This window comes from Drosophila tropicalis, unplaced genomic scaffold (assembly GCF_018151085.1).
Source record: "Drosophila tropicalis isolate 14030-0801.00 unplaced genomic scaffold, ASM1815108v1 contig_859, whole genome shotgun sequence".
NCBI lineage: Eukaryota > Metazoa > Arthropoda > Insecta > Diptera > Drosophilidae > Drosophila > Drosophila tropicalis.
This window is the reverse complement of record NW_027173353.1, coordinates 5076720-5094427: the sequence shown is the minus strand read 5'-3', so window position 1 is coordinate 5094427 and position 17708 is coordinate 5076720. Positions and strand designations below refer to the sequence as shown.

Sequence of the window (17708 nt, the reverse complement as noted above, 5' to 3'; positions counted from 1 at the left end):
ATATTAATTTTCTTTTGTTAATTACTCAAGAACTACGAAATAAATCGCCAAGGCGCACCTGAGGTCGTGCTCGTGGAATTTTTCTCTTTCGTTTGATACCAAAATTATGTAGTTTAAGCGCGTTTTGGGCCCGAGTAGTAATAGTAAACATTTACCATCTAAACTCTAAAGTCGAGGAATATTGTATTCTGAACTATATTTGTTCTATAAAATCAAGAAATATTGTAAACTCAACAATATTTTCGTTTGTTGAGAACAGTGCGAACAAAATAGTATCCAAAATTCAGCAATTGGCAACACCATCTCAAAATTGAACAGCTTTTTTTTAGCCGGAAACAGCTACTTTTAGCTATAGTCCCGCTAAAAATATAATTTTTTATTTTGTTAATTACTCAAAAACTACGAAATAAATCGCCAAGGCGCACCTGAGATCGTACTCGTGGAATTTTTCTCTTTCGTTTGATACCAAAATTATGTAGTTTAAGCGCGTTTTGGGACCGAGTAGTAATAGTAAACATTCTCAACAAACGAAAATATTGTTGAGTTTACAATATTTCTTGATTTTATGGAACAAATATAGTTTAGAATACAATATTCGGCTGCCAGAGCAGCCAAATATTCCTCGACTTTAAAAATTAGATTAAAATATTTGGCTACCAGGGCGGTCAAACAGCGCGCCAAATAAAAAATAGCGTTTGACAACACTGAAATCTAGCTTTACCCGATTTTTCCACTTTTAAACACTGAAATCTCGAGTAGTAACAGTAAACATTTACCGTGGAAAATTTTCGATAGGTCGTCATCGAAAAATTTCCATCGATCTATCGCACTTTTTAATTCCCATCTCTATTCGTTAAGAAGCCGACGCTGCATATAAAAAAAGATTGAAAATTTTGCAAATTTGCGCTGGCAGTACGCTTGCTAAAAGTGTGAGTTTACGAGAAAAGTATTTGTTCATTGTTTTCGAATTGGTTAACTGTATTTATATTAATATTGCGGTTTGATTCCGTTAGTTGTAGGCTTTATAAGTTTTTTCGCCGATTCTGCTGTGCACGCGCTTTGCCGCCGCCGACTTGGCTTTTATTGTTTTGGCGCCCGAATTTTTTTCTGCTGCCAATTACTACGACGCTTTGATCGAGAACTGCCAAAAGAGTCCAAGATGGTGGATCGCAGTGATAATGGTAAGTAAATGCATTTTTCTAAGTAAACTAATTATTTTAACCTGAAATTTAATATATGTATGTATTTTTTTTTCTTTTATATGAAATTCAGCCGAATCGTTTGACGATGCCGTAGAGGAGCGGGTAATCAACGAGGAGTACAAGATTTGGAAGAAAAACACGCCGTTTCTGTACGATTTAGTCATGACGCATGCCTTGGAATGGCCCTCTCTAACGGCACAATGGCTTCCCGATGTAACAAAGCAAGATGGAAAGGATTATTCGGTGCATCGCCTCATCTTAGGAACTCACACGTCCGACGAACAGAATCACTTGCTTATTGCCAGCGTTCAACTTCCCAGTGAGGATGCCCAGTTTGATGGATCCCACTATGACAATGAGAAGGGCGAATTTGGTGGCTTTGGGTCGGTGTGTGGCAAAATCGAGATCGAGATCAAAATCAATCACGAAGGCGAGGTGAACAGGGCCAGATATATGCCGCAGAATGCATGCGTTATTGCTACTAAGACCCCATCTAGCGATGTGCTTGTATTTGATTATACTAAACATCCCAGCAAACCGGAACCTTCAGGTGAATGCCAACCGGACCTACGCCTGCGTGGCCACCAAAAAGAAGGTTATGGCCTTTCTTGGAATCCAAATCTAAATGGTATGTGTAAAAGTATGCCATTCTGTTTTTTTTATTTTTAACCTGTCTCATTTTTAGGCTACTTACTTTCGGCTTCTGATGATCATACTATCTGCTTATGGGATATCAACGCTACTCCCAAAGAACATCGAGTGATCGATGCCAAAAACATTTTCACTGGCCACACCGCCGTTGTTGAGGATGTGGCCTGGCATTTGCTGCATGAATCTCTCTTCGGTTCTGTAGCAGATGATCAGAAGCTAATGATCTGGGATACGCGAAACAATAACACATCCAAGCCATCGCATACTGTAGACGCCCACACAGCTGAAGTCAATTGTCTGAGCTTCAATCCTTATTCAGAGTTTATTCTAGCCACGGGATCGGCGGATAAGACCGTGGCCCTGTGGGATTTACGTAATTTAAAATTAAAACTACATTCCTTTGAGTCGCACAAGGATGAAATTTTCCAAGTACAATGGTCGCCGCATAATGAGACAATCCTTGCCTCATCTGGAACAGATCGTCGCCTACATGTCTGGGACTTGTCCAAAATTGGTGAAGAGCAGAGCTCCGAAGATGCTGAAGATGGCCCACCCGAATTGCTGTTCATCCATGGTGGTCACACGGCAAAGATCAGTGACTTCTCATGGAACCCCAACGAGCCGTGGATTATTTGCTCTGTATCAGAGGACAACATCATGCAGGTATGGCAAATGGCCGAAAATGTCTACAACGATGAGGAACCCGAGATACCCGCCTCCGAGTTGGAGACCAACACCGCTTAAAGCATCCGACACCAATCGCGAAATGTTTTCGGCCACGCATCCGTGTCAAGGTTATCCACAAATGTGCGGACTCATTTTAATTTATATATATATATAACATAATATTTTTAAAGGTCAATAATTAAGTTCATACTTGTCAGCCCCTCCCCAACACGAATCTTTAATTAAAAACGATTTCGGAAACAATGTTGTAGTATCACAAACGGTTTAAAAAAGGTTCTGTGTATATTTCAAATATCGCATGGTTATGACATCCATAGTTAATTTACATTATACTTGTTTGATTTGCCAAACGCTTTGATTTCTACGTTAAGTGATCTGATGTCCTCTAAATTCCGACGCGTGTGGATAGTGCCCGTTATTACATCGCCCTCGTTAACCGCCTGCGGCGCTTCTAAAAAAGAAGATAGTTTGCTTCCAGTGAGTAGATTTATGAACAGGAGAAGTGCTAAACATTACGGAATGAGGCAGGTCAAAGAATGTGTCAAAATAACCCACAAAGGCAGATAGTTTGCCCGATTGTGTGCACTTCAGATTGAAGTTATATGTAAAATTGGGGTATCCCAAGTCCACAGTCATCATGTCAAAGCTGGCGATTTCCTCCGGTTCAGTTAGCATACACTTCTTTTGTACAACTTCCATAAGGGGCTCCTGTATGGATCGACCACGCAGAGCAGTCATATCAACGCCATACACATCAGACCAAAATTCAACCTGTTCTCCATAGAGCTTATCGTCGCCATGACCAAATAAGCTAAGTGTACAGCGATTTGGAAGTATAAGGCCACCGGACTTAAGGTGATTCTCTCGGGCATAAATAATACTATCAAGCATGGACTCATAAAGAAGAAAGTAACCCATCCATTCGGATATTATAATATCGTACTTGTCGTCGGGTAAAACTGTATCCTCCAAACGTCCTTTGACTAGATGAATATTTGTGAGTTTATTTTTTCTACAGTAATTGAATGAAAGTAAATTAGTTAAATGGTATTTATTAACTTTAGAGAGACTTACCGAACAATATCCATAGCAGTGTAGACAATCTCTGAATCATCTACACCTACCACTTTGGCTGCTCCTGCTTGTGATGCAAATATCGAGAGGATGCTGGTGCCACATCCCACATCCAGAACAGTCTTGCCGCTTACAATGTCGGAGTTGTCGATCAGGGCACGCCGATAGCTGCTTGTGCGCACGGTATCGCTAAGCATTTCGTGATGAATTCCGAAATATGAATAGCTGTTGAAGTATTCCTTATCGAATTTTGGATTGTTTCGCAAGGACGAAGCGTTACTTTTGCTGTTCCTATCCGCATCCCCACCACTATCATCGGTATGCACTTTTGCCAATAGAGCCTTGAAATCCTGACGCATGCGTTCCATGTCATCATTGGCCTGTTGTAATAACTTGCCCTGTTCCACAAGACGTTGCCTCATCTCCGCCACTGTCATTTCTCCGACTTGACCTTCCGGCTTAAGCGAGTCAAAATCAATGCACAGCCATGGTTCATATTCCTGTGGTTTCAAGTACTTCTCATCGTCCCAATTAGACTTTTCGCTCTTGAGCAAATCATCTGGACTAATCTTCTCCGCTCGTATATAGTTAATCAACTTGATAAAGTCATACTCATCCATTTGGAACTTTTGCTGTAGCTCAGGTAATTTGATTTTGTGTTCGGAGTCCAAATGCTTAATGGCTTGCGGCAGACTCGAAAAAACTAACGGGCAGAAGAGGCATGTGGTAGGTTCTTCCTCGGCACCCATGTCCTCATCATCTTCGTCCTCATTGTCAGCAATATCCTCGTACTCATCTTCACCAGAGCTGGCGTCACTATTTACTATTCATAAACAGATGAAATGCAAAAGTCGCTTTTGTTGTCTTGTTCTTTGTTTTTTTAGTATCTGATACTTACTTTTGATATCGGTTTCCTTCATTTTTAAGTTGAATACAGCTCCTTGCCAATCTATGCCTACAATAAGAGCTTCAGGGCGAAATAAAATTGAAGTAAAAATTTGAATTTATTTACGTCAAGTCTAGCACGTGCAAACCGGTACTCCTAGTGGACGCGTTAGGTATTTGCCTATTTAATTTGGTATTTCGTATTATCTTGGGTCACACAGCAATCTAAGTGTGGCCAAATTCAAATAATTGCATAATTGTAAATAAAAACATGTTGCAGGTAATTTTAAATGAATTTATGAAAGAAAGTCCAAACATTTATAACTTATCTAATATCTAAGGTGTGGAAAGCATTACGCGGCTCTCAGCCGGCAAGGGCGCTGTCAGCCTTGACTAGTAATAACACAAAACTGGAGTTGGAACCCGAGACAGACAAACTCTATAGCAAACTGGAAATAGAGCTGCGCGGCATTGATCCTGCAGTTCTTAAAAGCTATAGCTGGTTTGCAACAACAGCAGCAGGTCATTTAAACATTGAGACCGGCAAGTGGTAAGTAAAGGATTCCTCTGATACAGCAGTCAATAATAATATCTAAATGTTGATAGCTGGTCACCACGTAAAGCCCACCATGATCGCATGACCCTTTTGAAGTCGGTGCACATTTACAAGAAACATCGAGTCCAGTATGAAGTGCGTACACATTTTCGTTATATGAATTTTCACAAGCTGACTGGATCCACTTTGGATACGTTTTTGGAATACATTGAACGTAATCTGCCCGAAGGAGTCGCAATGCAAGTCGCAAAAACAGAGCTACAACAAATACCAGATCACTTGCGACAACCACCGGAACAAGTGTAGGAGCAGAGGTTGGAACGGAAGATAAGATGTTGTTGACAACGGACAATCGAATTCAGATTAGTCGCTTTGTCGTTAGCTAGCGAAAATAAAAGAGTTATTGTAAAGCTAATCGAATGTAGTAGCTAAATTGATAGCTGAAAGTTATTCAAGCCCCACAACAGTGCTTGACTGGTGGGCGATAAGCGTTTTTGGGGTAAAACATTAAAATTAAATTGTTTACGCGTATCTTGACACACAGAATGGGACCTGGAAGTGAAGCCACTTGAGTTTCTGACAAACAAAACACGTTGGCGAATGGTTTGAGTCTTCAGTCGCTTAAGCGTTGGCAAGCAGAACGCACTAGAGATCCAAGTCAAGATGTCGAGCCATGGATACACTCAGAAGGCTCTTTTGGTTATAGCCTTAATATACAGTTGCCTGGCACCGGCAGAGTGCAGATATGAGGAAGAAGTTCAGGCATTTCTAGAAGAACTTCGTCTACGTATGTGTCATCCCATACCAAATTTAGGTTTACCTCAATTAGACCCACTAGAGCTTGGACCGGCATCGACCTCAGCGGATAATAAATACCTTGTGGAGTAAGCAAAATAGTATATGCAGCTATTGCCAAGACAAAAACTTTATCCCTAGGATTAATATGTTCACAGCTTTACTGGATCCATTGATGGATTTCAGTTACATGGTCTCTCTAAATTCGATGTACCTGAAGATGTGTTAAAACTTGAAACGGGTTACCTTCGAAGCAGTAGCATTAATGTCACATTACCCTACACATATTTCCAATCACTGTATACAGCAAAGGGTTCGTTGGCATATATATTGAATCTATCAGGCGATGGCAATGCTGAGTAAGTATATTTCAGTTAAATTCATTTCCGTTTTTATTCATTTCCCATGATTTTCTTTTTCCCAGAACTTCAATAAAGGACTTTTCAGTGTTGATTAAATTCAGGCTAAAACCTGGACTCAATCTTGGAATCACTGCACTGAATATTGAGTTTCGTTTGGGTGACCTGTACATTAATTTTGACAATTTATTAGCGGAAAAACGTGTCAATGACTTTTTTCACGATTTGATCAATCAAATGGGAGTGGAATTGCTGGGTGATATATGGAGTTATGAACAAGGCACTGTTATTGATACAATTCAGACGGTAGGTGGACATTTTTTCTTTTATTTTTTAATTTAATTATACTTACCTATTCATTGCAGGCCCTTAATAATTTCCTTGGCAATTATACCTTGTTGGATGTTATAAAAATTATAAGTGGATCAGGGGGCGAAGGCACGCCCATATTTGATGGCGTTGAGCGTAATTGTAAAGACTGAACTTTGTGAACATTGCACATAAAGGAATTTTTAAAGTACTTAGTTTGTATAATATTTTATACATACATATATGTATATATATAAAATTGATAGGAATCTTGATGCTACAATTAATATGAATTTATGAACCGTTTGACGTGTTAGTCGTGTTTATCCCTATCATTTTGATAAGTTGAGCGAAAAACAATTATATTTATATGGCTTTATACTTTTTTAGCCACTAATCTGACACCTTTTTTGCTGATAACCAATCAACTTATTTGTCGAGCAGCTATGAAAAACCAATTTGCATTCAAGTCCTTATCTGGACGAATGTATGTGCACACGCTGACGATACCGATAACGTCCCAGATCGCACACTCTCAAACCGTTTCAATGTGGGGGTCCTGATATCGTTGTTATTTTTATAACAATTTATTGATTTATTGCCTCTAACTCGTATAAGCTACTAAATAACCTTGCGAAATAGATTTGATTAATAATTGGGCTTTAAAAGGAAGTTTCACAATTATTTCAATGACAAAATCAAATACAATTGTAATGCGAAGTAGAAACATTCGTTTAATTTTAAATCTTACAAACATATATAACTGGTGTGATGTATTTTGTATGGTGATGCAATTGAAATCACAAATACGGATCCCATCCGGGAAATAGCATACACAAGTTGCTGGGAAGTGTGGCTTCATTTATCAAACGTTCTACTTGGGCCTCTACATTCGAGTTTCCAAGAGTGCCAGCCTCGCGCCCTTCCAACTTGTTTTGTACTAAAAGTAGAGCTCTTTGTGCCACAAGATTGACCGATTCCTCACCAAATGGCTGGTTTGAATTCTTCCTACTAAGTATGCCCCATATAAACAGGGGATCATATAAAAGAACCTCGAGTATGGTTATAAGAACAGACTTGTAACGCCTCAAAATTTGCATTGTAGCCTCACATGATTTTGCAAATACGCCGTTTGTACCACAAACACCCATGGGTGCCACAAAATCTCTGGTCAATCGAAACGGAACCGTCTCCGGGGTGGCCTGAATTTTGCCCTGTTCGAATGCAATTCCTATTTAAATGAAAAAGGTAAATATTAATAAGTTATAAATAAATATAAACATTCAAATCTAGTCTACCAAAATCGATATGTATCACTTCAGCGGTTTGCTCATCAATTAGGATATTTTGAGTATGTCTGTCACCCAATCCTAGGATGTAACCAACAATAGAAGTGGTGGCCACACTATTGGTATAAGCTAGGCGTCGCTCAAACCATATACCCGGAATGGGAAACTTTTCCAGCAAAAAGTAATGGAAAACAGGTTTAACATGCTCACAGATCTGTTTATAGATCTCAAATCGTTTATCCTTAGGCGCCCGCAGATGAGTCTGGAAAATGCATAAGCAAATACTTCAAATTTCGAAATCATATTGTTCGATCTATTTGCTTTATCTTACATGCGATAGAGTTCGACATTTGTTATTGTTCCAATCATTCGGTCGATATTTCATATGGGCGCCACTTTTGCCCTCGCCAACTAGATAGCGACCCACAGGTATGGAATTGGAGCACCACTCCAAGATGCCGCTGCGCATCGATAGCGGCGTCACTTTATATGTGCGCACATGCAAATTACGCTCAATAAATTCCGAATCCTGCTGAAGAAGTTCGTTAACAATGCCAAACACCTGCTGCATAACAGCATCCTGTCGCAAATCGTCCTTGCCTTTGATCAGTTGCGATCGCATCTGTCCATCGGAGCAGAGACAAATCACTTTAGTGGGTGCATTTAATCCACCGCAAGCACTAAACTCATTTGTCCACTTGACAATGCCTATGGAGGAAGAAACATAGAAAAATTGAAATAAATTAAATTATTTAGATCATAAGTAATACCCACTGGTTATATTATACTCCTTGCTAGGCATCACAGGGAGCTCCAATGTGGGGCAATGTACGGCATTAAGTTTCTTTAAACGGAGAATATAATCGCGCAACTTATTGCGCTCTGATATTGACTTTGCTGTGGGCTTATTGTTCTCAGATTCAGTATCATGGTTAGCATATGCAATTAGAACTGCAAATTATAAGTATGAATTAAGTTGTTACTTTTATAAAAGTATTCTGAAATACCTGGAAACATTGTCTCTAGCTGCTTGCTAGTCTCAAAAATACTTGGATTCTTCTCACGGATCTTAGCAATTATCTTACTGGCAATACCCTCACGTTCTGTGTTACTATTTACACCATCCAATTTGGCAAAGACCAAAGGATATAATTGATAGAAGGTGTGATGAGGATGCTCCTGACCGCAGCGTACCAACAGATCGACAAGTATTTTAAGCAGTTCGCGATTTTTTGAATTTAAACGGCCAATCAACTGATTAACCGCACATATAAACTTATAGCTGGGTACAGTTTGGATTTCACTCTCGAGTTTTGATAGAAGGACCTGATTACGGGCATTGGTGAACCACAGGGAAATAATACGATAAATGGCTGCGCTAGAAAGGCCGCTATCCAATTTGCAATAGGCCATGTAGTTCTGCACAGCTGTGCATAAATGCTTGGTGATATTATCGTCAATACGTTGGAGCTCCTGCTCATCGAGATTAGCGAAACGTTTCATGTGTACAGCAATTATGCGATGGTCGCGATCTTCCCGAGTAGTCACTTTATCAGCCACTTGGCGATTTTGCGCAATAATTTCGGCAAGCGTCTGGTAGTCCTGCGATTCACGATAGTCATGCAACTGTTGATATTCTCGATCCGCATATTTGGCTATTACCGCATAGGCAGCCTTACGATTCTCATTCTCGAAAGAAGAAAACTCTTGCCATTTAAAAATATGTGGATATTTTTCCTGCAACGTATCCTTGTGTTCGACAAAATCGTTAAGCAATTTGAGAGACCCATTAAATTTTGAATGAAGCACAGATGATAGACTTTCTGCGTTGGAGTCCATGAGAAATTCGCCCTGCATGCGCAACGCTGGAACACGTTGTAAGCAATAGTCAAACTCATTGTTTGTGGCCATATTGTTTAGAATGGCCTTGGCTATCCTATGATTACCAGTCCTTATATTCACATCAGCATCTTCTAACAACATGCTTATCTACAAGGGCATCGACTAAGTTACTCAGAATATAAACTAATATAACTTAGACTTACCTTGGACGATTCATTTATTCCAGTTAGATCGCGTAGCATGGCTATATATTTGCTGGCAAGATTTAATCTCCCAGCACTCTTACATTCGGCAATTCCTTTTAGCAGATACATATCTATGGGATTCTCCTTGTAAAACCCTTGCATCCTACGACTAGCCCGCGTCCCGGCCATCTTGAATAAGGCAATTTGATGTGAGATTATGTACTCTTTGCAAGCGAAATTACCATATTTCAGATCCAGTTCCGCTTGCCATTTGTTAAACAGTTGCTCCGAACTGGACTTGGATAATTGAGTTGCAAACTGAATCTGTATGCAGGATAAATATTGAATTAAAATTAAAAGAAGCCATATTCCAAAATTGAGTCGCATGCCAACCTGACAAAAATCTTCTGCTTGTGTCAGTGTGCATAGCCATGTCATGTATTTGTACACAATTTGTAGACACTCCATACTGATGTCCTGCAAAATGTCCAATATGCATTGATAGGCACTTCCAATGGCCGACCGACTATTCTCCTCTTCACGATTGTGGATGCTCTTAAGAGCCAAGTAGTGATACTTCTTGAACTCTTGCTCCAGATTAACAGATGCTCGTCCAATATCCCCTAGACTATTGTGATGATCGACCAATTCATTCCACTGTCCTAGCCGCCAGAATATCTCATAGTCTTGCTCTGTCTCTTTATTATGATGCTGTCGTAAGTGGGCCCAAGACCACATGCCATTGCTTTTCATAATATCTACACAGAGCTGCCTATGGGAATTATCAGACTCCAGCAATATACCACACAAGTTATTGTCATGGTTAAGAAAGTCTACGCGGGAACTAAGTGGATTTAGAAAACCAGGAATGGCATCCAGACAACCAATTGATTCATAACTCTGAAAAAAATCTTGATTTATCGACAATAAACTTTTTATCATCGTTCTTGGGACTACTACCTTCTTTGCACATGCCTGAAAGGTTTCATTAGCTACTATTTCGGCAGTTGACTTCTCGCTGATTGAGCAGGCCCACAATTCCAAATAAAGAACGCTCAAGAAATAGGCCTGGCAATGATTACTGGCCAACACAACATTACTAAGTTCGATGGGAATGCACCTAAAAAGATCGAAAGATAATTAAATAAATCTCCCTAGCAATCGATTATAATTTCTTACCAATTGTTTGTAGTTCTGATGCATTCACAGATATTCAGCAGCTTTTTAATAGCCCGCTTTTCTTGGAATATTACATGATTAGATTGTTGACTAACAAAACTCTGGAAAAAATGGTCTAGCATCTGGCACAAACTGTCCAAGTGTTGCTCTTTGTTGTCTAGCAACAACTTTACGAATGGTTGCATACAGATTTCTGCAAAAGTGTATGATCCTGCAGCCAAGTTATCAAATCCTTGCCAACCGCATTCTCTGAAAACTCGGGACATGAATGCAGAAATCCATGATTCATAGGACAAATGTTTAGTGGCCTCTAAAGCAGCTAACCAATCAATGGTACTTATTGGTCTATTTAAGAAGTTGACATACTTGGATTTGCCAACAAAGATCTGAAGATTACTATAGAAACCTGAAAATGAAACAACACAGTCTATAGTCATCAATCAAGAATTGAGGTCTAGGGAGTTAGTTAACTTGCCTTTTATTTTGGTCCCTGCTTTGCTATTTATTACATTTTGAGCCACAGTGATAAGCGCTTCTTGGGTTTTGGGATCAAATTGAAATAAATATTTTTCTAACGATTCACAGATGATGGTAAGAAACTGTTCCATTGGCAATTTTTCTGACTGAAATCGGTTCAAGTGGTTAGAGTGATTTATTTCCAGCTTTAATAAAGCATTCTAATCTCACCTCTTGGAGTGTATCAAATTCGGTTTGAAAATAATAAGAGACCTGCTTTAAATTCATGGGTCCAATCTCAGCGAGACATTTAACAGCATCCAGACTTGTGTTTTTATTGTGACAGTCTCTTGCTAATCGCAAAAGGCGATTAATTAAATCAAAAAGAAGACTTTCATTAGACTGCAGCTTATCCTTGTGCTCAGAAATCTGAAATAAGTGTTAGCTTTAAAGGACGATCGAGGGTTTAGTGTAAGCTACAATCACTTACATACTCCCTGAGATCATTTAAGCGTTCCACACTGGTATTCGTTAGGAATGATTGAATATATTCGGTTACATTGTCCTTGTCTATTTTTGGAAGACTTCCATTAAATTGCTCTCGTAGCGATTTCAAAAATTCACATTCTGTTGACTCCTCCAGCAGGGACTGTGTATTGATCTGAGTTTTATATGTCTCTAGTACATGTTCCAAAATGACCACGGCCTTGTCAGTCACATGTTTCTGTTTGCTCTGTACTATAAAATTAACCAATAGTTTGGCAATTTCACCCATGTGTGAGGAAAACCTTTCCGTTCGAAACATTGGTTTTTCTAGCAACACTTTCAAAAAGTCCAGCGTGGTTATCTGACATTGAGCTGCATTTGTGGATAAATCTGTATGCATGTAGGCATGCCCTGGTAAATTTTAGAAGCCGTTTTTCTTAGGTTTCTTTGATAGCAATTTCATCTGAATCATACTCACTATGTTTAAGAAATCTGACAAGAAAGTACCAAATGTCTCGTACAAAATACGAGCTTTGCATATGATAACTATTATCCTTGGTAGTTTGCTGCTCTAGCATTCGGGCCGAGTCGTAGACGGCATTTGCAATGAGACAATAATGAAATAAGGAATGTAAAGCTTGACTGGTGAAAACTGCAGTATAACAATTCGTTTTCAATATGCCAAAAAGTTCAATTAATACAAGGGAATGTTTGGTCTGAAGCGTGGCCATAACTTGGACACGTAGATCCTCAATGTTATTATTGAGACTATTACTCTTTAGACTCTGAAAAAAAGTAAAGGAAATAATTTATATCATTAAAAAGCTTTTTCAAAAATTACAAGGACAGATTTAAAGTATTACTTACAATGTGCCAATCTAGGCATTGGAACATGGAATCTGTTGTCAGGTTATACCATTCCCGACTGTTGATCCAGGGTACCGAATCACCAAATAATTTAACCATTTGCTCAGCGTCAAATAGCAAACTGATTAAATAATAAATTGTAATAGCATTACATTCAATATCCTTGGCATTGAGTCCAAGCTCATTCAGATTGTTAACTAGATTCCGATGATGTTGGCGATATGCAGAAGTTTCAAATTCCTCACACTTACTGCATTCAGGAATAACATATGCAGCGAGAAGGGGAAGAGCTTCCTAAGAAGTATGAATTTTAATGACAAAGATCGTTTGATAATGACAAATCAAATTTACTTCTTCTTTAATTATTTTACTATATCTCTGAATATCATCAGGCTTGGCATATAAAAATGTGTATGCCATGATGCTCTTGGCGTTTGCTTTGCGAAAATCCGTTTTTGTATCGTAACATAAAAAATAGGGGAATCTTAAAATAAATAGTTATAAATAATTCCAATTAATTATGTATATTCAAGTAACTTACTTGGATACAGGCCATCCTTTTGAGCACCACCTATGAAGCAGCATATTTGCATAGGTTCGTAAAAGATCCCGCATTGTTTGGTTATGGCAAGGTACAAGAGAATTTAGGGCACAGAATTCAGCTTTTAGAATTTAAAAATAATCATTAGTTTTCACGTTTAAATTAAATGTTCTCGTAACACATACTTTCGGTTAATTTTCTCAGAGCACAAAAATGTAATAGTTGCTTTAAAGCCGTTTCCTGATGAAACGAACTAAATGCAAAGGTGGCTAACAGAATTTGAAACATGGCCGAGTGGCTGTTTTGCATCATATCCTCGTCGTCAAACTGGATTAAAAAAAAATGTCAATTATTTGCAATTAGTTAGACAAATCTCATTTGTTATAATTCACCGAGAACTTTTTAAATTCAATGCTTGTGTACAGTTCGTCGCAGAATGTCCAATGATCTTGGGCATCATTGATGGCATCGCTAGCTATGCATTCTGTATTCAGCAATATGGTTAAAGTACAGAGAGTTGCGTAGCGCACATCCAGCGTTGGCATTGTAATAAATTTCGCTGCCGATTTGCAAATAACACCAAAATTTTCCATGGCATATATATTGCGACAACGCTGTGCAATTTGTCCAACACAACACAAGATTTTGGCTGTCAGTTGACTTGTATAGGACTTCTTTAGAGCAATTTTTAACAAGGAATTTAACGCCATTAACATATCATCCAATTGATGCTCCATGTTATACACAAAATAAAAAATTTCTAGCATAGAAAATTACCAAAGAATGAAGCAATGAGTTAAGAAAACTTGTGGTTTTGTAGAAAATTAAACTCACTTGGCAAATAATCAACAACTTCACTTATAATATCCAAGTCTTGGTAATGATGCTGAAAGACAGGTTTCAGTTTATCCACCAGCCAAATACAGGAAGCTTCAGATAAGCTGTTACAACTGCAAAACATCTGCATAAAGAATAATCAATGCAATTATAAATAAATCTCTATTGCCTTTCTTTCCCACCTTGGTGACAATTAAAACATCCTTTGGCCGCCAACGCATTGTTACTCTTTCTAAATGATCAAAGGCTTCGTCATGATGCGAGTTGGATGCACATAAACCACTTAAAATTTGTAGGCATAGCCCTGTTATGGTGTCAAAGTCGTGATTCTCAGCTCGCTCCCTTTTAATTGCTAAGGAAACATAATAAATGTATTACCAATCAAATGCGCAATCAAAGTCAGACAGTCTTACAATTCTGTTTTAGCGTGGCACCAACGAACTCAATTAACATTTCTATTGGCTGATTCTCCAGATAGTTGAGTAGTACATGACTTGATTGAAAAACATCCAATACAGCAATCTGCAGTCGCAGAATATCACGTAGATCTACATCGCTTATCGATTCTGGCGTATTAGCTTTGTATTGGAACTAAAGAAATTAGATTTAACTTTAATCCAATAGTAATTAAAATACGAAACACCTACTTCAATATGGCTAAGGAACAAGCCAATTCTCTTGATCAATGGACATGTGGTAAAGTTTGCATCATCGAACACTTTATAATTTAAAAGACGTTCCATTGTACAGAGAAGCTTATATAGGCTAATCAAGTTCTTGAGCATGGATCTTGGTTGATTATCGTTAGCATTTTGAAAATTGAGAGTCCGCATCAGGAATTCATAATTGTTTTGGTAAAGACAGTTTTTTGCCGCTCCATTCAATTCAGTTGCTGAATTGTTCTTTGCTTTAAAATTCTGAAGAAAATCTTTATCCAGGCAAACTAGTTTTCTGTTGTATTTGTAAGATAACATCTTTAGATCTGTTTCGGAGTCATTTTCAATACCGTCTGCATTCTGATTGCAAAGTTGCTGCAGCTGCTGCTCATCCAGAAAGTTAATTATACTGATGCTAAACGTATCCGCTAAAAGTTTTGCGTCAATGGCAGCAATATTGTGTATCGCCTGGGTGGCGCTGCTTCTCTCCCCACTGGCATAGGCCCACTCAACAATGGGTTCAAACACTACAGACGAGGCTTTGTCCAGACCACATTGTCGCGAATGAATAAAAATCTCTCGTATGGTGGCTATACATTCGTTGCGTTTCAGAACATCATTCGAGGTGATTGTCTGCAATAAGTTTCTGACCACTTTGGGATCCAATTTGCCATGCCTGATTAGCATTTGCAATATGATTTGTTTCTCCCGAATCTCGTCACCATTGGACGTGGTATCAGATATTAGATTGGTTGTTATCTGAGTCCACAAATCACCAAATGTGTTTGGTTGTAATGATTGTGTGTCGAGCCAATGTTGCTCCTTCTTAAGTAAGCTTACAATGCAAAGGCGTATATTTTTCAAATTTCTGGCATTACCGTACATTTGCAAGACATCCAGTGTTGTTGTCAGAGCCTGTTGGTAATTGGCCAAATTTAAAATACCACCGCTTAGCTGCAATAACTCGGCAAAAATGGCGAACCTATAAAGACAAAATTGTTACCATAAGGACTCTGCACTTGGCTTAACTTATTTTTACTTACCAAATATCACTAAAAGTCGCCTCTTTTTTATCTATCAATTTAAATATCGTCTCCATTTGGTCATTTTGCCGTTGAATTTTTTTAGGCACATCTCCTCGCTCAGGGGCAGTACCTTTAATGACCTCAACATGCCAGAGAACCTAAAAATTATAGGGATTTAGCAATAGTGCAATGGCTAAACTATTTAAAACTTACAATAAACATTATCATTGCAGACATTTTAATAAAGGATTCGCTAAATTTGTCATTATTTAATTGCGCCGTTTTGTAGCGCTGCAACGAGTTCATTCTAATCTCCATATAAACGATTGACTTTAATTTACACATAGTTTGCCTCCAAGTTTCAATGATGGGCACTTGAAATGTGGTAAAATCGCAAATATTTAGCTTTGGATACATTGAATGCAACGAATGGATGATAGATTTGAAGAATATGTTTTTTGTATCATCGCGAAAAACATCATCATTATGAAATTCACAGAGTTTTGGTAAAATTTCTTGTATATGCAGGCACAAACGATGATGATAGTTCACAGAAAGCTAAACAAATAATCAAAATATATATTAAACTCGTCAATATCATTGTTATAGTTGCTGGGACTCACCTCCGATACAAAAATAGAATATAGACGAAGGATTTCTATCTTCCTTTCAGAGTTTATTGCTGTCTGTGCAAAGTATGCTAGTCCTGGCAGATATTCTACTAAATCATTGTGCAATTGCACTCGATCCTTGGCCAAGTGTAAGGTCTTTGTGATGCACTTTAACAGCTTTGAGCGGAGAAACTCATCGTTCTCAATGTTGAGCTCAAACAAATAAGAGAGTATTCCTTAATGTAAAAATCATGAGATTTTGTAAATACATTTGTTAATTAAAGAATCAGCTTTGCTTGTGTCACCTACGACTATATTCGTTGACCCTCAGCTCACGGACATAGCTGGGGGAGAGGTAAATTCCTCTGTCCAAAATATTTAGAATGCGTTCACCAAAATGTCTCACCACAATGCGTGTCTTGATGAACTCCTCGAAGGCATTGAAAACTGTCGTCTTGGCTAGAAAGTGTCCGCCACTGGTTCTGCCGACTGAGGGGGATTATTATGTGCGGGGATTGTTAAAAAACAAAGAAGATAATGAATTTGGTGGTCTTACCTTCCAAATTAAAGTCAATTATCTTTCCCAGCACATTTCCATACAAATAGTTCTTGTCTGCCAGAGACTTAAAGGTCTTTTCCTTAGCATCTTGTAAATTGGCTGCATGCTACAATAAAAATACGTCGTATTGGTATTGCAAATAAATGGCGCCTTTAAGAATTCATTCATTACCTTGAATATTGCCTCTTTGGTCGACTCGAACAAAGAAGTCCAAGTCAAATCAGTTTTTTTGTCCTGCAACAGTGTATTTAGGGCTTCTTTGGAGCTATTTAGTTTTTGATCAAATTGATCAATGGCCTTATTACGGGCGGGTGCCTTATCTGAACGTATTTCAGCGGCAATGCGATGTATTTCACTTAAAAGGCCGCTCATTTTGGCAAACTCTTTCTTAGATGTTGTTAAAGCCGGTTTCCAAACAAATTTCTCATCTTTAAAACATCAGCTGTTCCACTTTTATCTGAGGGCCACCGTCCCTTCTGCCGTTGGAGCAGTTAAATCAATTGCGTTTTATTTTCATTTACTAGTTGCGCGATGGCACGTGCTATTAAGAGTTTCTGGATTTTTATTCTTTACTTTAGCAACTTGGTAGCTGGCATTTGTGAATTTTTGAATTCAATTTTTAAAGAAATTCATACAGTGTGACCAGGGTGACGTTGA

The 17708-nt window shown here is 38.4% G+C and overlaps 5 protein-coding genes across 7 annotated transcripts; 3 read left to right on the top strand and 2 right to left on the bottom strand.

Moving 5' to 3' along the window:
- The first annotated feature begins 804 nt into the window (after positions 1-804).
- Positions 805-2783, top strand: Caf1-55 (chromatin assembly factor 1 p55 subunit). 3 transcript variants are annotated; one of them, XM_068298043.1, is made up of 4 exons: positions 805-929; positions 1014-1181; positions 1273-1830; positions 1888-2783. In XM_068298043.1, the coding sequence occupies exons 2-4, from the start codon at positions 1160-1162 to the stop codon at positions 2595-2597; spliced, it is 1290 nt and encodes a 429-aa protein (XP_068154144.1). In that variant the 5' UTR covers positions 805-929; positions 1014-1159; the 3' UTR covers positions 2598-2783. The 3 variants fall into 3 exon arrangements, with proteins under 3 accessions (XP_068154144.1, XP_068154146.1, XP_068154145.1); XM_068298045.1 differs by having other exon boundaries at positions 912-929; positions 1020-1181; XM_068298044.1 differs by lacking the exon at positions 805-929 and having other exon boundaries at positions 964-1181.
- Positions 2784-2785: 2 nt separating this feature from the next.
- On the bottom strand, positions 2786-4682 carry Art3 (arginine methyltransferase 3). The gene is given in 4 exon segments (XM_068298042.1): positions 2786-2998; positions 3000-3552; positions 3615-4437; positions 4513-4682. Coding segments are annotated over 4 exon segments (1539 nt in total). The 5' UTR covers positions 4535-4682; the 3' UTR covers positions 2786-2857.
- A 35-nt stretch (positions 4683-4717) lies between these two features.
- mRpS10 (mitochondrial ribosomal protein S10) lies at positions 4718-5470 on the top strand. Its single transcript, XM_068298047.1, has 3 exons — positions 4718-4779; positions 4841-5049; positions 5106-5470. The coding sequence occupies exons 1-3, from the start codon at positions 4771-4773 to the stop codon at positions 5359-5361; spliced, it is 474 nt and encodes a 157-aa protein (XP_068154148.1). The 5' UTR covers positions 4718-4770; the 3' UTR covers positions 5362-5470.
- A 90-nt stretch (positions 5471-5560) lies between these two features.
- On the top strand, positions 5561-7245 carry LOC137583150 (uncharacterized). The gene is made up of 4 exons (XM_068298046.1): positions 5561-5939; positions 6009-6209; positions 6275-6515; positions 6575-7245. Exons 1-4 carry the CDS (start codon positions 5719-5721, stop codon positions 6689-6691), a joined length of 780 nt encoding a protein of 259 aa, XP_068154147.1. The 5' UTR covers positions 5561-5718; the 3' UTR covers positions 6692-7245.
- On the bottom strand, positions 7174-17708 carry tefu (Serine/threonine-protein kinase tefu). The gene is made up of 28 exons (XM_068298040.1): positions 17223-17708; positions 17049-17157; positions 16802-16981; positions 16505-16728; positions 16095-16439; positions 15900-16039; positions 14848-15838; positions 14614-14791; positions 14383-14552; positions 14198-14324; positions 13756-14123; positions 13549-13690; positions 13364-13484; positions 13174-13306; positions 12823-13116; positions 12434-12740; positions 11960-12366; positions 11701-11898; positions 11489-11636; positions 11014-11419; positions 10795-10954; positions 10228-10734; positions 9853-10158; positions 8815-9796; positions 8582-8758; positions 8139-8515; positions 7817-8069; positions 7174-7749 (listed from the first exon to the last, which is right to left on the bottom strand). Exons 1-28 carry the CDS (start codon positions 17421-17423, stop codon positions 7319-7321), a joined length of 8382 nt encoding a protein of 2793 aa, XP_068154141.1. The 5' UTR covers positions 17424-17708; the 3' UTR covers positions 7174-7318.

Bases quoted from the DNA above. Each gene is read 5' to 3' on its own strand.
- Caf1-55 (XM_068298043.1), top strand. From the start codon at position 1,160: ATGGTGGATCGCAGTGATAATG. The intron at 1,182-1,272 runs GTAAGTAAATGC...TATGAAATTCAG, and splicing joins GGTGGATCGCAGTGATAATG to CCGAATCGTTTGACGATGCC. The intron at 1,831-1,887 runs GTATGTGTAAAA...TCTCATTTTTAG, and splicing joins TTGGAATCCAAATCTAAATG to GCTACTTACTTTCGGCTTCT.
- mRpS10 (XM_068298047.1), top strand. The intron at 5,050-5,105 runs GTAAGTAAAGGA...AAATGTTGATAG, and splicing joins AACATTGAGACCGGCAAGTG to CTGGTCACCACGTAAAGCCC.
- LOC137583150 (XM_068298046.1), top strand. From the start codon at position 5,719: ATGTCGAGCCATGGATACACTCAGAAGGCTCTTTTGGTTATAGCCTTA. The intron at 5,940-6,008 runs GTAAGCAAAATA...ATATGTTCACAG, and splicing joins GATAATAAATACCTTGTGGA to CTTTACTGGATCCATTGATG. The intron at 6,516-6,574 runs GTAGGTGGACAT...TATTCATTGCAG, and splicing joins TTATTGATACAATTCAGACG to GCCCTTAATAATTTCCTTGG.
- tefu (XM_068298040.1), bottom strand. From the start codon at position 17,423: ATGAGCGGCCTTTTAAGTGAAATACATCGCATTGCCGCTGAAATACGT. The intron at 10,955-11,013 runs GTAAGAAATTAT...CGATCTTTTTAG, and splicing joins ATCAGAACTACAAACAATTG to GTGCATTCCCATCGAACTTA. The intron at 10,735-10,794 runs GTAGTAGTCCCA...GATTTTTTTCAG, and splicing joins TTCAGGCATGTGCAAAGAAG to AGTTATGAATCAATTGGTTG.